We start from the raw sequence: 21,787 nt of genomic DNA, 5'->3' as shown, positions 1-21,787 counted from the left end.
CCTTAAACCTACCCATACCACCAAACCTGTCCCTAACCTTACCCGTTTCCCACCTCAATAGCAGCAAAAGTGTTTTGCAATACAATATGAACACAATAAGTACATTGTACTTATTTTTTGTTGTAAGTACATAGTAGTTAAGGCCACTTAATATAAAGTGGGACCAAAAAACCTAATGAAAATGATAAAAACAACTAAATTACTAAAACTTTAACTAAAATCTTTAGTTTTTAAAATCTTTTTAGGCGGATCTAAAGATGAGCACAGCATAGACTGGGCCACGCCCGCCCCAAGGCTGCGCTCACGGGGACTGACTGCTCTCACTGAAAGAGCATTGACCTAGCGAAGCACTTTTGAGAGGAAAAGGAAGGATCAGTTCTCGCTGAGGCCGGAACTTCCTCTAAGAAAGCTTGCGCTCGCTCTCCATCCCTCCGTTCAAAACTGAGTGATGGAAGTTTTATTCAAGCTGGGCACGTCCTTCAAGTTCAGTGCATGCCCAAGCAAACTACTGCTAAAAGCAGACACATACAAAAGAGCATTTGTCCTCTCCTCACTCTCGCAAATACAAGTTCCCCGCCCTCGTACGGCGAACTTCCATTCATAAAATTAGAACCTCTTGCCACCGGGTTCAAGGCTTGGACAGCCATTCCTGGTGTTTCAAGTTGGGTTCTAAATACGTTAAAATGAGATTACTCACTCCAGTTCGCTGGCAGGCCACCTCGTTTCAGAGGTATTATTGACACTTCGGTACGGGACAACAAAGCTCATGTTCTTCGGTCCGAAGTACAAAAATTGCTTGCAAAATGTGCCATGGAAACGGTACCTCTAGCGAACAGAGTGTCAGGCTTTTCAGCCGCTACTTCCTTCTGCCAAAGAAAGATGGTGGGCTCAGACCTATTCTAGATCTCAGACTTCTGAATCGATCTCTTATCAGATGGCAATTCAGGATGTTAACTTTGAAACAGATCTTCGCGCAGGTTTGTCCCGAGGACTGGTTTCTGACAGTGGATCTGAAAGATGCATACTCTCACATCCACATAACCCCTCGCCACAGACCGTTCTTGAGATTCACGTTCGAGTGGCCTATCAGTACACAGTCCTATCTCTGGCCCCTCGAACTTTTATAAAGTGCATCGACGTGGCTCTTTCCCCTCTGAGACAGATGGGAATCCGCATCTTGAATTATCTCGACCATTGGCTGGTTTTAGCCAGATCAGAACGGGAACTAATCGCACACAGATCACTGCTGCTCAGCCATCTGGAGTGCCTCGGGCTGAAAATCAACCCGCACAATAGTCATTTGTCTCCCAGACAGCGAGCGGTCTTTCTGGGGACTGTGATAGACTCTGCCCGGATGCGGGCATGGCTTACGCAGGAACGTTCCCTGGCTATTCAGCGACTGGCGGCATCTTTCAAACCAGGGACTCCACGTCCCCTCAGGATTTTCCTCCAGGAGGAAGGTAGTTATAACAGACGCCTCCAACACTGGTTGGGGCGCTCTGTTAGAGGGCTATCCAGCGTCCAGCTCCTGGTTGATCCACGAGCGGTGCCTCCATATCAACTACCTCAAAGATGATGGTGGTTTTTCTGGCCCTAAAAACCTGCCTGTCAGCCTTAAGGGGGCCCCACATCCTGGTCAGATCGGACAACATGATGGTGGTAGCCTATATCAACCACCAAGTTGGTCTCAGTACAGGATGGCTTGACGCCTCCTACTTTGGGCACAGGGAAAACTCCTCTCAATCAGAGTGGTTCATGTGCCGGGCAGTCTGAACCTTGGTGAAGACATGCTGTACAGAGGCAATGTAGCTCCGGGAGAATGGACACAACATACTCAGATGGTTCAGGAAATCTGGTCTGTCTTCGGGAGGGCAGAGGTTGACCTCTTCGCCTCAGAAGACAACTCTCACTGCACGACTTATTTCTCCATGCAGCGAGATGCGCTGGCCCATGATTGGCCCAGCTCTTGCCTGTACGCCTTCCCCCCCGATTGCCCTGCTTCCTCAGGTCATTAGACGGGTCAGGGAAGTCGGTTGCTCATTCCTCCTGGTGGCCCCACTTTGGAAGAACAAAACTTGGTTCCCTGAGTTAGTGCAGCTGTCAGCAGCTGCCCCGTGGCCGATACCATTATGGAGGGACCTTCTCTCGCAGGCGAAGGGCATGATTTGGCACCCCCGGCCAGAGCTGTGGAGCCTTCATGTCTGGACCCTCGACAGGAGTCTATACAACTCCCAGCAAGAGTGAGCAACACCATTTTAGAGGCTAGAGCACCGTCTACGAGACAACTGTACGCCCTTCAATGGTCAGTCTTTTGTGACTGGTGTGCAGCATGAAACCTAGGCCCGGTGCAACTTTTTTCGCAAGAGTTGCTGGACAACGGGCGTGCCCCTTCTACGCTCAAAGTTTATGTTGCAGCCATCATAGTGAATCATTCTCTCGATGCTAGCCAGTAAATCGCCGGAAACGACTTGGTCGTTAAGTTCTTGAGGGGCGCCCGGAGATTGAATACTCCTCGTTCTCAGACCGTGCCAACCTGGGACTTGTCCATAGTCCTGAGTGCCCTACGGAACCCTTCCCTTTGAGCCACGTGGATTTTGTCTATTTAATCTGCCTATTTCTCCCCAAGGGTGGAAATGGTTATATCTGCAGTCCTCAGCTGTGCTTGGGACTCAGTTTGGCTCATGTTCCTTAGGGGTCCTTAAACTAGTGCTCCGAGACTGGGCTCGCCCCATTCGGCCAACCTGCGGCCCATGTCGCTTAAGACCACCCTCCTTATGGCATTAGCATTGGTCAAGCGAGTGGGTTACTTGCAGGCACTGTATTTTCAATCAGTGCTTCCTGTCTTGAATTTGGGCCCAATGACTGTAAGGTCGTCCTCAAGCCAAGACAAGGTTATGTACCTAAAGTGCTCTCAACTCCGGTTAGAGCCCAGGTTATTACCCTTCTAGTACTCCCCGCTGCAGATGGTGAGCAGGGTCCCAATCCACTCTGCCCGGTTAGGGCTCTTAGAGCGTACGTTGAGTGCTCTGGTCTTTTCAGACAAACAGAGCAGCTCTTTGTCTGCTTCGGAGGCCACAGTAAAGGGATGCTGGTTACGAAGCAGAGACTTTCCCGCTGGATAGTAAATGCTATAGCCTTGGCTTATGCCTCAGAAGGCTTGGAATGCCCTATCGGGGTGAGGGCCCACTCCACCAGAGGAATGGCCTTCTCCTGGGCGTGGTCCAGCGGAATTTCTATAAGTGAGATTTGTCTGGCCACCGGCTGGTCGTCGCCGTCCACATTTGCCAGATTCTATAATTTAGACATCCTTGCCCTGTAGACACAGATTTTGTCTAATTAATCTGCCTATTTCTCCCCTAGGGTGGAAATGGTTATATCTGTAGTCTTTAGCTGGGCTTGGGACTCAGTTTGATTTATGATTGTGCGGCCGCCAGCTGGTCGCTGCCGTACTCTTTGATAGATTTTATATTTAGACGTCCCTGCCCTGCAGGCATGCATTTGTCTTTTTTATCTACATATTTCTCCCTTAGGGTGGAAATAGCTATATCTGCAGTCCTCAGCAGTGCTTGGGACTCAGTTTGGCTCATGTTCTTTAGGAGTCCTTAACTGAAGTGCTCCAAGACTGGGCTCGCAGAGCAGGTCATTCTGTATCTGCTCATAGCACGGCGTGATTGGATGCGATCCCCATTCACAACGTGAGAGAATGTTCAAAAGGGAACGCTCCGGTTACTGACGTAACCTTGGTTCCATGAGATAAGGGAATGAGCGTTGTGTCACTTGCTGTGCTATAAGCTGCACGCTAAATGATAACTGTCGCTTCAATCGAATAATTCTGATGAAATGGCGCGCTGAGCCGACTTATATAGAGGTCGGCTCCGCCCATTCTGGCGGTCTAGAGCGCCATTGGTTTGTGCAGCTACACAAACGTGAACAAATCAGGCTTCAGTACCAGTGTAAACAGGAGTTTCCCCATACACAACGCTCGTTCCCTTATCTCAGGGAAACGAGGTTACGTTTGTAACCGGAGCGTTCTCAGTTCATGACCCCTTAAAATTTTTATCAATATTGTGGTATGGAAAGCATGGATCTTCAGAGACAAAATATTATAATTCAATTATTCTTAACTTGACATGGCATCATAAAACATGCTGTGCTCATGGTGCAACACACAAAATAAATTTAAGATATGTTGCAATAGCCAAAGATATCTGTCTTGACGCATGAGTATATAGACCAGATGGATTGTGAGAAAGCTTATTATATCAACGGCCCCCAAGTCATATAGTGGAATAATATCATACACATTAGGCTATTTCTCAAAACAAGGCTGTAAACAGGAAACTTAGAGCGGTCGTGTGTAGCTTTTTCATGGAGTTATGTCATGAGAAATTCTTTTTTGAGGAATTCTATTTTAGCTCATTGTACTATGAAAACATACAGTAACTTTCAGAACTCAAATTCCTTCAAAGTTTAAAAGTCTTCATGTTAGTTTGTCCTTCAATCTTCAAAACTTTTTTTTTAATAGCCAAAATTCAAATTTGTATTGGAATCTTGGAACAGTTTAAATCTAATTCCGAAACTGAATTTAATTCACATTCATTTCTGAGGGGCAAACAATTGAAAATGAAAAATTGGTTTTACTTCTAGTGCTTGGATGTTTGGTTGTGTGTGGGCAAAATCTTAAAATTGATTCTAATATTACAAATAACTTTTTTTTATACAAATAACAGTTTTTCTCAGTCACTTTGGTGCATTTCTCAGATCAGAAATGAAATTCTCAAAACGACTTGTTCAACCTCCACATCATCTAGTGCACATCATAAAAGCAGTTTCTCATTCTTTTGAGCATGTGCACATCATAAAAAGGTTCTCATTCTTTCCAACAAGTTGCGATTGCTTTGGTACATTCATGCAACTGATTATGTACATTTGTCTGTGGTTTCCTACATTATCAGTTGCTAATGTCATGTTGCTCAAAATGTACTATATAGTTCTCTGTGCAACAGTCTTATCCCCCAAAACATCTAGTAATTAGTTCATCATATGAGTCATTAAATGCAAAATGGTTAATCTAGTTGTCATAAACTGTCAAGCATATTTTCTACACATTTCTATTAGACTTTTTGTAAATTTGCCATAAATTGTGCAGGTGAATCTTGACTTTCACTAATGAAGATAATGTAGATCAGCTAATGATAAACCAATTATCTGAAATAGCTCAAAGGTGCATCTCATGAACCTTCAATTGGAAAGCATAGACAGAGGACAACACAAGGGTTACAAATTCTGACAATGGATATTTCCTCCCCATTGGCCTGGCAAATCAACAGTAGCTCTGTGGCCAATGACATATTTCAACCACACCTTCTGCTTTTAGTCAGGTTGAAGCCAGCCTCATTCACATACAGTATATGAAGTTGTGAGATGGTTCACTTGACTCCAATTCCACATTGCATTGCAAGGGAAGATATTCGTTGTGATGTAGATGAGAATCTGTGGCCCGACTGACTGGCACGTCAGGAGGTGTAGACAGACTGCACTGCAATTCCTCATAAAGTGCTGCGTGCAAAAGTAAAGTTCCGCCTAAGGGGTGTTTCCTGTGTTTGCCTTTCTAATTTTGTATTTTCGCCTTTGTGCCCATATTTCTTTTATATATCACAATGACGTTGTAATGATTTTTTGTCAGACCACTAGTAAAGTGTAACTGTGAATCCTATCCAGTCTCTTTCAATCAATATTCCACATACAGTAATGTGTAAATTTGTACTTTTGAAATGGATATATGGCATTCATAAGAAGTGCAGCCTTCTGCATTTCAATATAGTAACTGTCATCCAAACTGTTGCCATGGTTTACATCAGGACAGATAATACTAAGAGTGCATTTTGACTTAGCATCTTGTTTGTGAACAATGACACAAGGACTTTTCATTCTGATGGCACTGATATGTATACATGGACATAAATACTTACTTTTGAGAGATGAACTAAAGATTTTGAGTAAGTTACAGGCTTTTGCAGATAATCCATTGTGTGGTGCTGTTTGTATGAATTGTTTTGACAAATGCACATACTACTTTGCAAATATTAAGGCTGATTCGAGAAATGCACCAAAGCTACTGAGAAAAAAGTAAAGATCCTCTAATTTTGTAAATATCCAGCTTTAATTGGCTCCTAAAAATTAAGCAGCAGTCTGTGTGTCCTTAAACAGATAAAGGTTGAAACTACATTTCCCATCATGCATGAGATGCATTAGGATGTTGATGTTTTAGCTGGAATACTGAAAAGGAGGTAGCTCAGAGCTGCACACACCATCCAAAACATTCACACATAGAGCGTGAATCACTGAGCACGCACACTCATACAGCTCAGATACCAGTCCACGCAGCCAGTGATGTCGGCACTCTAATCTCCACTCCGATTGGTGGATGGACACCTGTCAAACACAGGCTGCACATCTTGTTCTCAACAGTTGGACAACACAGCCCCGGCGATCAGGGCTACTGCTGTGTCAGAAGGGGTAGCGCAGCGAGAAGTGCGCAGAGGAACCTTAGCTGCTCTCTAGTGCGTCCTCACCACACATTTCCTCTCCTTGGGATAAGGAACAGTCATCGGGACTCGCTGCAGACAGCATGCAGCACAGATCCTCGATGAATACGGGCTTTAACTGTCAGGTAGGAGGATGGAGCGTCCCGAGAGCCAGGAGTGTCTCTGGCGTGTCCTTGAGGTTGTTTGCATGCATCTGTTGAGACGTGGTTGATTCAGCGTTGAGTTCTTGTTATATAATGGTTAAAGATGTCTTTTTCATCCTGGTTGTTAAAGGTTCATCTTTATCTTCTCCTACACTCTTTCTATCAACCTTCCTGTTTGCGTGTTCTTGGAGCTATTTTAGTACCTCCTTCCCACGGTTTCTCCGTTTCTCGTCTTTTCCTCTCTCTCCTCGTGTCCTTTTCATCTTTCATCTCTGAGGGAAATTAATTGTATCTGGTTGTCAGAAGGGATGAATCTGGTTCAAACGGAAAGGAACAGCATTAGAAGGAATAAAGGAGCAGATGTGTACACAAATGTGTGTCAGTATTTATTCTGAGGACATAAATAGCATATACAGAGAGAAAAGATAAAGACAGCACGGTCAGAGGAAGAAAATATTGTATCCAAGAGCAGAAAATATTTAGGTTGATGACGAACGAAGCTGTAAATATGGATTTTAATTATGCTAATTAGGCACGGGCTGTTTGTGTGAGCATCATGCTAGTGTGCGCCGCTTTCGGCTCTCTGGAAAGATGCCGATACCGATCCTTCCATTGCCATGGAAACCACAGCCATCTGTAGGGATCAGTCCCGCCGCTCTCGACCAATCGAACGGCTCAGATCCCATTCATCCCCCCTCAGCCTCTTCAGCCACCCCAAATAATCCCCTCTCTCACCGCTTGCGGTTGTTGCTGCACAATCACACGGTTTTGAAGACTTACATCTCTAGGACAGACGAACAGAGTGGGTGAATAATGTGACTGATGGCTGGTGACACACTGTTCTGTTTCGGCTGTTTAAAGGGTCTGGTGTCGTGATCTGGCTCTGTGCTGAAGAGTGATCTTCTATGGAGAAGACTGCGTGCAGCAAACGCATGTTATCATTTAATAAAGTTTCATAGGCAGAACTGGGTCACAAGGTACCATGACCCAGAAAACTACAGAGCTTTGTGTGCTGAAGATTAACAGGAAGTGATAGCATTTCGGTTTACAAAGGCCTGTTTATGGCAAATCCAGTGTGACTAAGCAACACAAAATTATAAAATGACCACATTTTTGTTCACCAATGGACATATTTGAGTTTTGCTCTAAATTACGGCATTGTCCAGCTATGAAAAATGTAGGCTGTCAAACATCCATGCAGAAGTTTACATTGGTAGGCACACAGCTGTCCTTTACATTTGTACTGCGTCTGTTGTTGAATATTTAACGATTTTGGACAATATCAGTATTATTTTAGTATTTTATGCGTAGTTTTATTATTATTTTTTATTAGATTTTGACATTTTTATTAGATTTTTTTTAACAAATGCTAAGTAGTTTTAATTTATTTTTTATTTCAGTTTGATTTGAATTAGTAATTTTAGTACCTTAATGTATCAGTTAGTTGCCAAAGAAACATTTACATTTTTTCATCTAATATTTATATTTAATTTTATTTCAGTTTTATTTCAGTTACCAAAAATTTTTTTAATTGTTTTTGTTAATGATAACAATATATTGTTGATCCATATTGGATCTTTAATTTTGCTCATTTCTCCTATTTTTACATAAAGTTAATCATTAAATAAACCTACAATTTAATAACACTGTAAACAATCTTAAGCAAACCTCAATGTGAATATCTTTTTTATACTGTATTATAATGTATAATTTATACTGTACATTATAATGTTGTGATGCCTATATTCACTTGTACCATTTAAAACTATTAATAATTCAAATTTTTGGTGTTTTATGTTTAATTAATATAGACAAAATAGTATGGAATTTTAATAGTTATCTGCTATAGCATGAAAATAATTATGGGAAAGAATTTTAATATCTGTGGCTTCCATAATAAATCAGGTTTATCCCGATCGTTAACCAATAATGGATCAATTCAGTATGATGTTAAATAAGTAGTCTATAGAGATGCATTGTTTTGTTTAAAAATCATGTTTTGTGTGCCATAGATTCAGATTCGTAGAGAATATGACTTAAAATCACCATGACATTAGAAACGATACGCCCCCAACTTCCTGTTTCAAAAGGAAATACATCAACAAAGGACAGAAAACTGCACTCATTAAGCCATTTCATGGGGTCTTCAACTCAACATTTGTGTGTGTCACTGTTAAACTTCCGTTGTATATTTACGCTGTACTTTCGAGAGAACATCGCCTAAATGAGCCTCCAGGCCCTCAGCTACAGTTCAGCTACAGCTGACTGGACATCCCTCCTCAGAGGCGACTCTGTCTGCTCTGATTTTAGGAGTGAGAATCATTAATCTAGGAGTAGCTGATCTTCTTTCATCTCCTGCAGACCCTTCTAGAGAAGCGTTGTGATGAATTCATGGTGTTATACAAATCCCAGCACAATTCTCAGCTTGTTGTAGTTTGGTGATTACTCTTCGCATTAAGCTTCCTTGATAACACAGAGTGTAAAGCAATCCGGCATCAATCTCCTAAAGTCTTAAAGTCACTCATTATAGCTCACTCGCTCCGGATGGAGCAGAAAAGCAACATCCGTCGCACACAATATATGCCTTTTTATTCGCTATTAACCGTTTCCATAAGGCCGTTATGATCTAATGCTGGATCTGGTCTTGTCATAAAAACATGCATTTGATGGATTATACATCCTTGTGTCCTCATAATGCCTCGCTGTGTCAACGCAATTTTCAGTTTTGCGTTATTAGCTGAAAGAGTTGACTGAGGTCTGCTTAGATACAGACAGAAGACTTTGAGAATGCTATCAGGGCTGAAGAATGAAGATGTTAGTGTAAATTCAGACTATAATTCTTACCGGAAGGCACAAAAGAGCCTTTCAGAGTAGGATCTCTTACTATTCAGTCTGCTGTGAGATCCATTGCTATTCAGGAATGTAGTGTGAATATACATGTCCATGCACTTCTGCAGAGTTAATGGATGCTGTTTAGAGAATACAAACAGTTCTGGCTCTGGAATTTCCTGCAAGATGTTCAATCTGCCAGGAAAAAAGGACTCTACAAACCACAGGAGTAAAATATATGGAAGCTTAATGCATTCACAACAACATTTGTCTTTTATTTATGTTGATTTGTTTAGTTCACTATTGTTCGAACTAGTGTTGTTACGGTACCAACATTTCTGTATTCGGTACCAATACCAGTGAAAATCCACGGTTCTCGGTACCAATTTCGGTACCAAAGCAAAACACAAAAACATGCTAATTGAACAACATTATTTTTTATTAATAACGGTAAACAAAAATAAAATGTACAAAACCAATGCCATTCTTTATACTTATTTAAAATTTTGTTTCAAGTTTTTCCATAAGTAATAAAAGTAAAGTAAAGTTTTTGTCATATTTCTGCTGCCGCCGAAAAACATCTGTAAACTATTGTCTGTTTTAGAGTTTGCTGGTGTGTTTCAGGATCTTCCTCAGTCTGCAGCTGTAAAAGGAAAATATAATATACTTAAGTAAAGCAATGGGCTGAGTCTGACCAAATGCAACATTAGATCATTGACACCAGCTAAAATATAACTTTTCAGTAAATAACAAACCTCAGCTTTTATAATAAATTTAGATAAGATTAAACATAAACAAGATTAAACATATTAAGTTTATATCAAATAGTTGGAAACTGTAGTATAAAAAACACTTAAATAACATGACCTAACAATAATCAGTAGTTATATAGCAGTTTTTCTTCTTAGGGTTAATTTCAAAATGTACTAATACATAAATCACAAGTTCAATCTGTTAGAATTATTTAATGCACAATGAACAAACATGAATGATCATGAACATGAAGTGTTTGTATTAAATAACATTTAATGTTATTTAAAAACATTTAAACATTTAACATTTAATTAAACAAACATTTAATGTTTTAAAACAATTAATGTTGTAAAAATATTGTTCACTCTCTGTAAGTTGATGTTAGATAACATGAAGTCATTGTAAAGTCTATACAGGAGATACAATTTGACTACTTTTCTTTATTCCAAACTGTGTTCATATTTAATTTTTAAAGGGCTTTTAAAACCTGTATAAATAAATAAATTAATTAAGCCAAGAACTGTTTTTCTGACGGACTGATATGACATAAACACTGTTAACCATACATTTGTACATTCTCTAACACGCATATTTTGGTTACACAGTTCATTTAAAAGCCTCGTGTGTAAAAAATAGTAAATACCATTATGTCCTCCTGTTTTCTTTACACTAATAAAAGGTATAGGGGCATTAAATAGTTAACAAAGAAACTTCATTCTAATGTTCATTATATTAGCGTTAGCCACGCTTATGCTAACGATTAACTTACGCTAACGGCGATGTTTATTTCAATCCGACATTCAAATTAAAATATGGAATAATATTCATTACAGAAGCTCTAAATATTAAAAATGTAATTGAAACTTACCTGCTTGAACTCTTTCATTTGATCCGGGTGTCAGTCTTTAAGGTGTTTTGTTAGTTTGATGTGTTGCTATCCTCCTTTTGAATTCGCCCGTCTCAGTGCTTTTATGAAGAGGAGGCAACTGCGTTGTGCACCTTTCGGATAGCGCATCAAGACCGGGTTGACCGGGTACTCTGTACCACCGGTACTTAAGAAAAGCTGGTACCGTAACGTTTTCATTGTTTTAGTACCGACTTGGTACCGAAATACCGGTTCTTTTGACAACACTAGTTCAAACACAGAAGCAAAGAAACATGCATGTGGGTACTAGTATATATCTTGGCACCCACATTCAAAGTGTCCCATCTCCGAAAGTGTCTTCTTCCGTCGTTCCTCTTCTGCTTTTAACAGTGGCCTTCTTTGTCATCATTAAATGAAGCATGAGAGGACAGCAAAAGGGTGACACTGGAAAGGATGAAGTGCTGGAGATATTCTCCGGCTGCTGGAGTAAGAGAGGCAGCCATTATCTTCAGGTTCTGGGAGATGTTGGACGGCTAGGTTTTGGACTTTTTTGGGTTTTGGAATATTTGATTTTAGTTTAGTTTAGTCAATATAAACATTTTAGGCTCAACAACTCAAATATAACATTTCCTGAATATCATTTTGTTCCATCAGACTCCAGATATTGAGCCTTTCTCTGTTAATTCACGTCTTTTTGTCTTTAGATTTATATAGTCGACAAACAATGATGAACAACAGCAAATTAAATTAAGCGTGAAGCTAATTTTATTTTCCTGATCTAAATTGTTTCCAAAGGAAACACGGGATTCTGAAAAGGGGGCATTGCATACTGTACAATAATAGAGTCAGGTGGAGAAGAGAGGGGTTGGAAAGTAATGGAATCTGTATCAGCTTAAATATTTAGATTATTTTTTTAAATTCAGAATAACATGCAATGATAATTTGTGCACAAACAGACCAAAAACATGTATTAAAAAACAAAAATATGGTACATTTTGATGGCATTCTGATTTCATGTTGACTTAAGCAACATTCATGTCTTTAAGCCTGTGGAAATGCTGTGTTTGTTTGTGTTTGTGGAAGACAGAGAGTAGAATCTGTTTTTAAGTATAAAATGAGGTCAGGATGTATTTTTTTAAATATTTAATGGAAAAAACGCAGTGGGCTGTTGGCTGTTGTAGTGAATCTCTTTTACTTCCCATGAAAGTATTCACACGGTTATATTCAGTATTTTCAATTATTTTGATCATTTGTGATTTTGCTAGAGCTTATATACAGCATATAATATATATATATATATATATATATATATATACACAATAAAAATACACAAATTGTTCATGTAAACCAACTGGCTGTCACACCACATGGACTTTCAGCTTGTTTTCTTCCCTCATGTTTCCCTTGACCAAGTTTTTTCTCGTGTTTTGATTAGTTAATTCTGTTCACCTGTGTTCTTTTAATCTAGTCATTAGTCCTTTGTTTGAGTTAGTATAAGTACTCCCCGTTCGTTCCTTATGTTGTCCGGTATTGTTGGATGTTACCCCTGTGTGTGAGACCTTCTTCATCTTGTGGATTATCATTATTATCTTTGTCGTGCCTTCATTCATTCTTGCAGCAGTCATGTGACACTGGAAGCCCTAGTTTTTACATACAAATAAAATAAATAAAGTTCTAAATTGCTCTGCTCTGTATGAAACCAGCATGTGAGAGTGACCCCAATTCCTCCCCCACCCCTGTGCTGCATGTGTGTATGTAAATCTGTGTCACTCCACACTCCACATGTGAGAATCTGCTTCATCATTATTCAACACGAGCAGCCGTGGTCATGTGATTCTGTGCACGGCACATGGCTTAGGCTGAGAGGGACTGAACGACAGAAGGACATAAAATGAAATACAAAGAGAGGAAAAGGATAAAGCAGAAACAAAGTGTGAAAGATTAGGGATGATGAATGAGGCGGATCTCAGATATAATGTCACACCTCAGCTGCAGACAGGAAGCTGCTTATTAGGCCTGCGGGACACACTGTTAGCTTTCATTAGGGAGGTCAGAACACACAAGGGGGCGCGAACATGTGTGTGTGTGTTTTCATATGTTTGCACAGGTGTTATCTCCATCAAACAAACTGTGTCTACAGTTTTTTTTCCCCTCCATGTCTCCATGTCGTTATGTGTTATACTAATGACGTGTGCGCCAGACGTGTTGATGAGTTATCAGAATATCTGTGTGCATGTGTGTCCTTCATTTCTCCTCCAAGAACAAGATGGAGAGATTAGGGCTCATTTTGATGACATCACAGGCAGACTGAATGGAGCTTCCCATGAGCCTTCTGGGCTGAGTTGCCATGGTAATCTATATAGATCACCCTGGATTCCCATTTATGATTTCTATGCAGGTGTGAGTGTAACCACACACACACACGCATGCATCACAGCTCAAGAAAATGACTCACCTTGGCAGTGATGCTCTGAGATGGTTTCTTTTATTGGACAAGCATCACTGTTACTAATTTTGCGCTTTAACACTAGAGCATTTGGTGCAGGCCTGAGTCTGCATAGTAACTGCATATCAACTCACTAAAAATCACTTAACAAAGCTAAGCAATTAAAAACTTGTTCTTGAGGCAGTCACATCAGTACAACTTCAGTGTTGATTTGCGGGCGGAGTGTCCATGTCAAGATTGGTCAATGCAGCGAATTCGCGTTCAAGTGCACACAATTGAATCTGGTGTGAAAATCATGTGGGAAACGAATCCCTCTCGCAATATTAAATATTGCACAGTTCCTATAGAGATGACGTGGGTTGCCCTCCGAATTCGCAGTTTAATTAGCTCCTGAGCAAAGCGATATAGCAATGTTCAAAAAACCTCACACAATACACTTTAGCAACCGCATAATAATGCCCTGGCAACCACTTACAACACCTTAGCATTTTACTGGCAAGTTTTGCATCCCGAGCACCGCTAGCATTTTTTTTCTGTGTTTCATCCATGTAGGAGCCTGTTTAGGAGTTAAAGGAATAGTTCACCCAAAAATGAAAATTTGATGTTAATTTACGTAATTCTTAGCTGAAACCGTGGTCCTTAGTGATTCATAAAATGCCAGTCAGCTGCTGCTTGTCTTTGAGAATTAAAAAAATAATATAAAGGAAAACAAAATTAGTACCAGTGGCTCCTGACAATATATTGAGGTCTTATGAAGCAAAGCGATCGGTCTGTGCAAGAAACTGAACATTATTTACAACATTATTACCTGTAATCCAGAGCCTCAGGCAAACAGGAAAATACTATTCTTTTCCACGAACTGGTTCTTTTGAAGTGTTAGTTTCTATGAACTGGTTCAATTCACTAGGCCGTTTAAGTAATCACGCAATGATGTACAGTACTATACACAATTATATTATTAAAGCACCCAATAATGATGTGAAACGTGGATGTTTTACATGCTAAAGCATATAAAGTGAATAAACTTGTCTTGATCAGCTCACCTTTTTACACAAACAATGAGAAACCATAAAAACTTTAATTTCGTATGTGCATATCACCGGCTCATTGTTCTGTGGTCTGAGTTGGAACTTTTTACTCAGTTCAGTGACTGTTGGAGTAAGTGCTGAATGAGTTGGCAAAACCAGCATCATAGGATCAGTTATGCCGGTATTTTGACTCATTTTGAGTTGGAGTGATTGTCAGGCATGTCCGAAAGTGAGTTTTGATTGAGTAACTTGTATATCTGTGCTGCTCAAGCTGCGAACTGTTGCAAACTGATTCATCTATTTCACTAAAAAGAACCAGTTCAAAAGAATGATTCGTTCACAAACCAGTCATCACTCCGGAGTGTATGCCTGAAGCTCTGGATTACAGGTAATAATGTAAATAATGTTCAGTTTGATGTGATATGCTTGATATGCTTTTTATTCTCAAACACGGGCAGCCTCTGACTTTCAATTTATGAATCGCCGAGGGCCGCTGTTTCAGCTAAAACACTTCTTTACTGTTCTACTCAAGAAAAAAAGCCACCTACATCTTGGATGGCCTGAGGGTGAGTAAATTAACAGCAAATTTTTTATTTTTGGGTCAACCGTTCCTTTCACATGGAACAGTATGATTCCTCGTTTCATATGCACTGTTGTGGTCTAGCATGGGAGAAGCTAGCATATCTATGTGTAGGATGCTCCAGCACATAATGATAATCTCTTCCCATGTGATCCACATATCATTTGGCCTAAATGCTCCTAGAGACCTGTGTTTTGCACTGTGCGCTATCTCGTCCTTCTCTTGATAGGTCCCTTGATATTAACGATGTTAATATCGTACATCCATAATGCCATTGTTTTTTCTCCGCTCAGGTACAGGCGGATCATCTCACAGTCATCTATGCCTTTAAAATGAATTGCTTTGGTTCTGCTGCAGGCCGTAGCCAGATGTTACTCTAAAGACGTGCAGCCGATTATGTGCGAGTGGTTGTTTACCCTGCTAAAGCGTATGAATGAATACTCCATCCATACTGGACTGTGGCTGATCTGGATTCTGAGCCACAGGCTAGTGAGACCTTGGCTTTACAAGGTACTAAAACAATGTCATTTATGTTCTGAGGACAACTAGCGGCAGGCCATGTTAGTTGTCATGGAAACTGTCTGCTATGGTTTGGTAGACGGCTGCTAATTTTGGGATGTCATCCAATGGTGGTGTGAGAGGGTCTGTCTGTTATGGCCTCAGTGTGGCATGTAATAAGAGTAAATTCATAAAAACATTTTTAATCTTATAAACATTATATATTTGAAATAAATAAAGAATTTTATTAGCAAGGATGCATTAAATTGATCAAGAGTTGATCAGGGTTTCCACAAATATATTAAGCAGCCCAAGTGTTTTCAGCGTTTCTTGAGCACCAAATCAGCATAATAGAATGATTATCATGTGACACTGAAGACTGGAGTAATGATGCTGAAAACTCAGCTTTTGGCATCTCAGGAATAAATTACATTTACAAATATGTTAATAATATTATTACAGACCCCAAACTTTTGAACTGTACTGTCTATGTGTTTACATGTGTAAAGTTCTGCTTGCCATATGCTTTGCCATATTTCATTAGAATGGATTGCTGGATGAGTTATCTGTTGGTTATCATCTATAAAAGAACATGAGTTTGTATGTGTAACTGTGTGTTTAATAACAGTGTTGTGTTTTGCAGAGAAACGATGAGGAAGCCGTACTGGATAGAGGTGGGACTCGGTCTGTGCTCAAAACGAATTTCGAGAAAGAGGAGCTGGAAGGTAATAAACACACTCTAACCTGGGAGTCAAACACACTGCCTGATGAATTAATATTTAAAAATAAAATAAAATTATGCTTAAAAAACATTCATTTAAATTTATTATATCAGCACAATATATTTATAATATTTCATTTTTAGTTTTTTTGTTGTGTTGCATGTAACTGAAGTCTTAAAGCAGTAGAAACTTTCTAAACCTTAGCTAAGGTTTTGCAACAAATTCATAGAAATTAATAAGTGAATTTCTCAGGACTTTCAAGACTGCTGAATAATTATTACATATGACTATTATATACAGTATGCTGATTCAGGAATTTGACGGAGAAGAAGGTCTGTTAATTAAATTAACCGTACAATTTCTTTTTTTAGGCCTAAATTTGTGTTATTTTTAGATGGATTTTGAAAGCTAACGTTATCTAGTCTATAGCAATGAGTTGCTTTCTCTTTTTCTTGTAGTTATAGTTTTTAGTTACAATCCCAATATTAGTTATTAAAGCGGTATAAAGTTGATTCTAAACATTATTAGCTCCAGAAGCTCCAAATTTGCTTTCAGCAGACATGTGGCATGCTTTAAACACAAGCTCTCAAACATTTGTAGAATGGTGCCCTAATTTTCAGACAACAGAGAAGTAGAGAGGAAACGAATCCACTGTTTGACATTAGCTGTTCTTAGTCCTGAGGAAATATTCCATTTAGAGAAACATTTCATTCCAGCTCCTTCACACACACACTTGGAGCCAGAGAGTGTCTGTGCCCGAAGAGCCTCTCTGTTTCATCCTCATCCTTTCTAGCTTTAACCATCTGTTTTACCATAAATTATGTACCATTTTCAGAAATGAGACTAAGGCAGGTCAGCCTGAAAATACATCTTTTAAATCTTTTTGTCAAATATTGAGAGTACAATTTGGACATTTCTAATTATTATATCTAAGTTCTTGTAACTGCTCTGAATTTAGTGTTTAGAGGATGTTTCACTGATGTAAAAGAAAGTGATTCAGCTTTGTATGAACTACCAGATGGCCACACAAACCCTTACCTCAAGGCTGCTGGGGGAAGATATCAGTGAAGGTAATGAGATAAAAGCAAACGTGTGTGTGTTTGTCTCGGCCCTGGAGGTCTTTATCACTTATTTAGATGCTAAATTGCATGACTGAGTGAGCCAGTGAAACTAAAGCTCATTAGAGTGTGTATCTCTATAGAGTGAGATGGTGATGGTATTAAAAACTGATGAGGTGATTCAGAAGACACAGACAGCATGGACCTTATTTCTATATGGAGATCACGTGCTCTGCTTTGATCACCATCTGTCTGCTTCACACACTTAAGTCGTGAGGTAAAGGGCTGTTTTGTGGCTCCTGCTTCTCTGTGTCAGTGCCCAGAGCTGGAATCACACAAGGACACATATGTGCTCTCTCTCCACAGACACACACTGTCAGGCTGTCAGGCATCTCAGTTCAGAGAGACTCAGAGAGCTGGAGGGCGAGAGAGAGAGAGAGAGAGAGAGAGAGAGGGGCAGGGGCGTGTTTTTCGGGATGAGAGATGGAGATTCAGTTCTCTGCATAATATTCTCGGTTCAGTTGTTCTGACATAATTTTAAAGCACTCGGACAAAAAAAAAAAAAAAACGGAAATTTCGATTTCATTTATTTAGTGTTTCAAAGTCACGCTACAAATTATCCCGCGAACCCAAAACGATATTCGACTTCTCTCAGAACTATGAGTGAGGTAAGTGTTCATTTGTTATTTTAAATCTGATAAAGCAGATTAATTTAAAAGTTAACATCTATAACATTACGTTCAAGGTAAATATATTCTTTGTTGAGGCAAAAAAGGATTCAATAAATTCAATAAAAGATCAGATTGCTTAGCTGTCAAGCCCTCCAATTTCTCTTCAGTAAAGGAGTGGCTTCACAACAACTCTGTGACTGTTCTTGAATGGCCCAGCCAGAGCCCTGACTTAAACCCAATTGAGCATCTCTGGAGAGACCTAAAAATGGCTGTCCACCAACGTTTATCATCCAACCTGACAGAACTGGAGAGGATCTGCAAGGAGGAATGGCAGAGGATCCCCAAATCCAGGTGTGAAAAACTTGTTGCATCTTTCCCAAAAAGACTCATGGCTGTATTAGATCAAAAGGGTGCTTCTACTAAATACTGAGCAAAGGGTCTGAATACTTAGGACCATGTGATATTTCAGTTTTTCTTTTTTAATAAATCTGCAAAAATGTCAACGATTCTGTGTTTTTCTGTCAATATGGGGTGCTGTGTGTACATTAATGAGGAAAAAAAAATAACTTCAATGATTTTAGCAAATGGCTGCAATATAACAAAGAGTGACAAATTTAAGGGGGTCTGAATACTTTCCGTACCCACTGTATATACACACACAGAACTATATGTAGAATACTGTAGAATTTTATTTCTCACTGTTATAAAAACTAGGGCTTTTATTGAATTAAAAATCATGATTAATCTCATGATTTCTGACTGGTCGCTTTCACAGCCCTGTTGTGTTTATAATTGCACTTTAGAAACTGTTCTACCTCAAATTTTCCAGCTTGTTTAAAAAAGATCTTATATAATTTGTGTTCATTTGTGAAGATTATCTTGATGAACAACAGGTGTAAGAATGATACACTTTTGTTGGTCACAGAGCTCATTTTCTGCAGTAGCCAATGGAAAAATCCTATTGACTTTTTGTCGAAGGAACCAGTATGGAAGAAAAATAATGACAAATGTCTTTGAAACAAAAAAGCATGGTGAAAACAAGACAGTTAGTGCAATTCAACATGCTTTTTTGTTTCAAAGACATTTGTCATTATTTTTCTTCCATAAACCAGGGTGATGTGAACCTCCAGGTTGGCTTACAAAAATACGTCATCACTGAAGAGCTCTGTAGCTATTTTGTTTAGAATGTTTTGTGATAACTGGCCTCCTCTGTTTGTCCCTGGCAGGCCACCGTACCCTCTACATTGGGGTGCATGTACCTCTGGGTCGGAGGTCACACAGACGGCATCGTCACCATGGACACCGCCACAGGAAGAGGTCACGGGAGAGAGACTCTGGAACCGAGGATGGCAGAGAATCTCCTTCATACAGTAAGTCTGTCACTCTACCAGGATAAATGAAAACTTGGAGTGAAAAAGGACAGAGATAAAAAATAAAATGTCTCTCTGTTTCTCTGTAGCAGACACGCCGTCTCAGCGTGTACAGTTCCTGCTGGGAATGGAGGATGACGAGGAACACATTCCTCACGCTCTCTTCACCGAGCTGGACGAAATCTGCCTGAAAGAGGGAGAGGATGCGGAATGGAAAGAGACGGCCAGGTACAAATACACACACACAGAGGACACACAGGGACAAAATTGTGAGAAATTTATCATCGTTATAAAAATACAACAAAATGTTTTATATATTAGGGCTGTCAAATCGATTAATCGCGATTAGTCACATCTAAAATAAAAGTTTGTGTTTACATAATATATGTGTGTACTGTGCATATTTATTATGTGAATATAAATACACACATGCATGTATATATTTAAGAAATATTTACATGTATGTTTATATATCAAGAATTTTAATTTTTTTGTAAAGTATACAATGTGAACTGTTTTTTCCATATGTAATTTATATTATGTATAAATATATTACATATATTTCTTAAATATATACACGTATGTGTGTTTATTTATATATACATATTTATACATACAGTATATGCATTTATGTGTATTACGTATAAAACACACAGCACACGCACATATATTTTGTAAACACAAACTTTTATTTTGGATGCGATTAATCACAATTAATCGATTTGACAGCCCTATATATATATATACTAAATTAAAGTATTTTTGGAGAAAAAAAGATATTGTTATCAATATAATCAATAACCAATATTATAAAATCATTTATGAAATGAATATGAATTACTTTTTTTAAATATTACATATTAAAATATATAATAAAATATATAACTATATATAGTTATAAAATAGAAATGTATTATATTAAATATGATCAAAATATAATGTTACATATTATTAAATGTATGTATTTATTTATTTTATTATACTTTTATTTGATAAAATTTTCTAAAAATTTTGTAAATTATATTGTTATCAAAATTATAGTATACTATTATAGTGTAACATGAAGTTATATTAAATTAAACAAAAACTCAAACCCAAAAAGACTCCTCATTTCAGAAGTCCAACAAACACCGCTACAAAGAGGGTTTGATGACCTGTCAGAAACAAACAGTAGAGTGCTCCTTCACACACTTAAGTCGTGAGGTAAAGGGCTGTTTTGTGGCTCCTGCTTCTCTGTGTCAGTGCCCAGAGCTGGAATCACACAAGGACACATATGTGCTCTCTCTCCACAGACACACACTGTCAGGCTGTCAGGCATCTCAGTTCAGAGAGACTCAGAGAGCTGGAGGGCGAGAGAGAGAGAGAGAGAGTGTGAGAGAGATATATTTAATGCTATAGTTTAATCTGAGACTGTAAACAAGAACAGAAACACAAAGTACAGAACTGCCGAATCTGATTGTGTGACTGCAGAGATTGGATCTTGCACAACAGAACATCCGCTAGACACTTTAAGATGAAGGAATAAAGGAAGTGTTTGTCATTAAAGGAACAGTTCACCCCAAAAAATATTTTGTCATAATTTGCTCACTCGCATGTTGATTCAGAACAGCATGGCTTTCTTTCTTCCATGGAAAATTGAAAGCATCCACTGACAGTAACAGTGATTAAGACGTTTCCAAAAATAAATTATTAATTTTTAGACTGTAGTTTTAATAAAGTCTGTGAACACTCATAATATATATATATATATACAGTGGGTACGGAAAGTATTCAGACCCCCTTAAATTTTTCACTCTTTGTTATATTGCAGCCATTTGCTAAAATCATTTAAGTTAATTTTTTTTCCTCATTAATGTACACACAGCACCCCATATTGACAGAAAAACACAGAATTGTTGACATTTTTGCAGATTTATTAAAAAAGAAAAACTGAAATATCACATGGTCCTAAGTATTCAGACCCTTTGCTGTGACACTCATATATTTAACTCAGGTGCTGTCCATTTCTTCTGATCATCCTTGAGATGGTTCTACACCTTCATTTGAGTCCAGCTGTGTTTGATTATACTGATTGGACTTGATTAGGAAAGCCACACACCTGTCTATATAAGACCTTACAGCTCACAGTGCATGTCAGAGCAAATGAGAATCATGAGGTCAAAGGAACTGCCTGAAGAGCTCAGAGACAGAATTATATATATACTGTGTGTTTGTGTGTGTGTATATGTGTATGTGTGTGTATGTATGTGTATATATATATATATATATATATATAT

The 21,787-nt window shown here is 38.9% G+C and overlaps 1 protein-coding gene across 1 annotated transcript in view; it reads left to right on the top strand.

Annotated features, from left to right (window-relative positions):
• Nucleotides 1-21,787, top strand: part of slc4a10a (solute carrier family 4 member 10a) — a 51,721-nt gene that overhangs the window by 8,431 nt on the left and 21,503 nt on the right. Inside the window, exons 3-5 of the mRNA XM_016468523.1 lie at nt 16,334-16,415; nt 19,368-19,511; nt 19,601-19,739. Of these exons, the coding sequence (XP_016324009.1) occupies nt 16,334-16,415; nt 19,368-19,511; nt 19,601-19,739 (365 nt within the window). The remainder of the gene's footprint in view (nt 1-16,333; nt 16,416-19,367; nt 19,512-19,600; nt 19,740-21,787) is intronic.

This window comes from Sinocyclocheilus anshuiensis, unplaced genomic scaffold (assembly GCF_001515605.1).
Source record: "Sinocyclocheilus anshuiensis isolate Anshui unplaced genomic scaffold, SAMN03320099.WGS_v1.1 scaffold572, whole genome shotgun sequence".
Taxonomy (NCBI): Eukaryota; Metazoa; Chordata; class Actinopteri; order Cypriniformes; family Cyprinidae; genus Sinocyclocheilus; species Sinocyclocheilus anshuiensis.
This window is presented reverse-complemented; position numbering and strand designations above follow the sequence as displayed.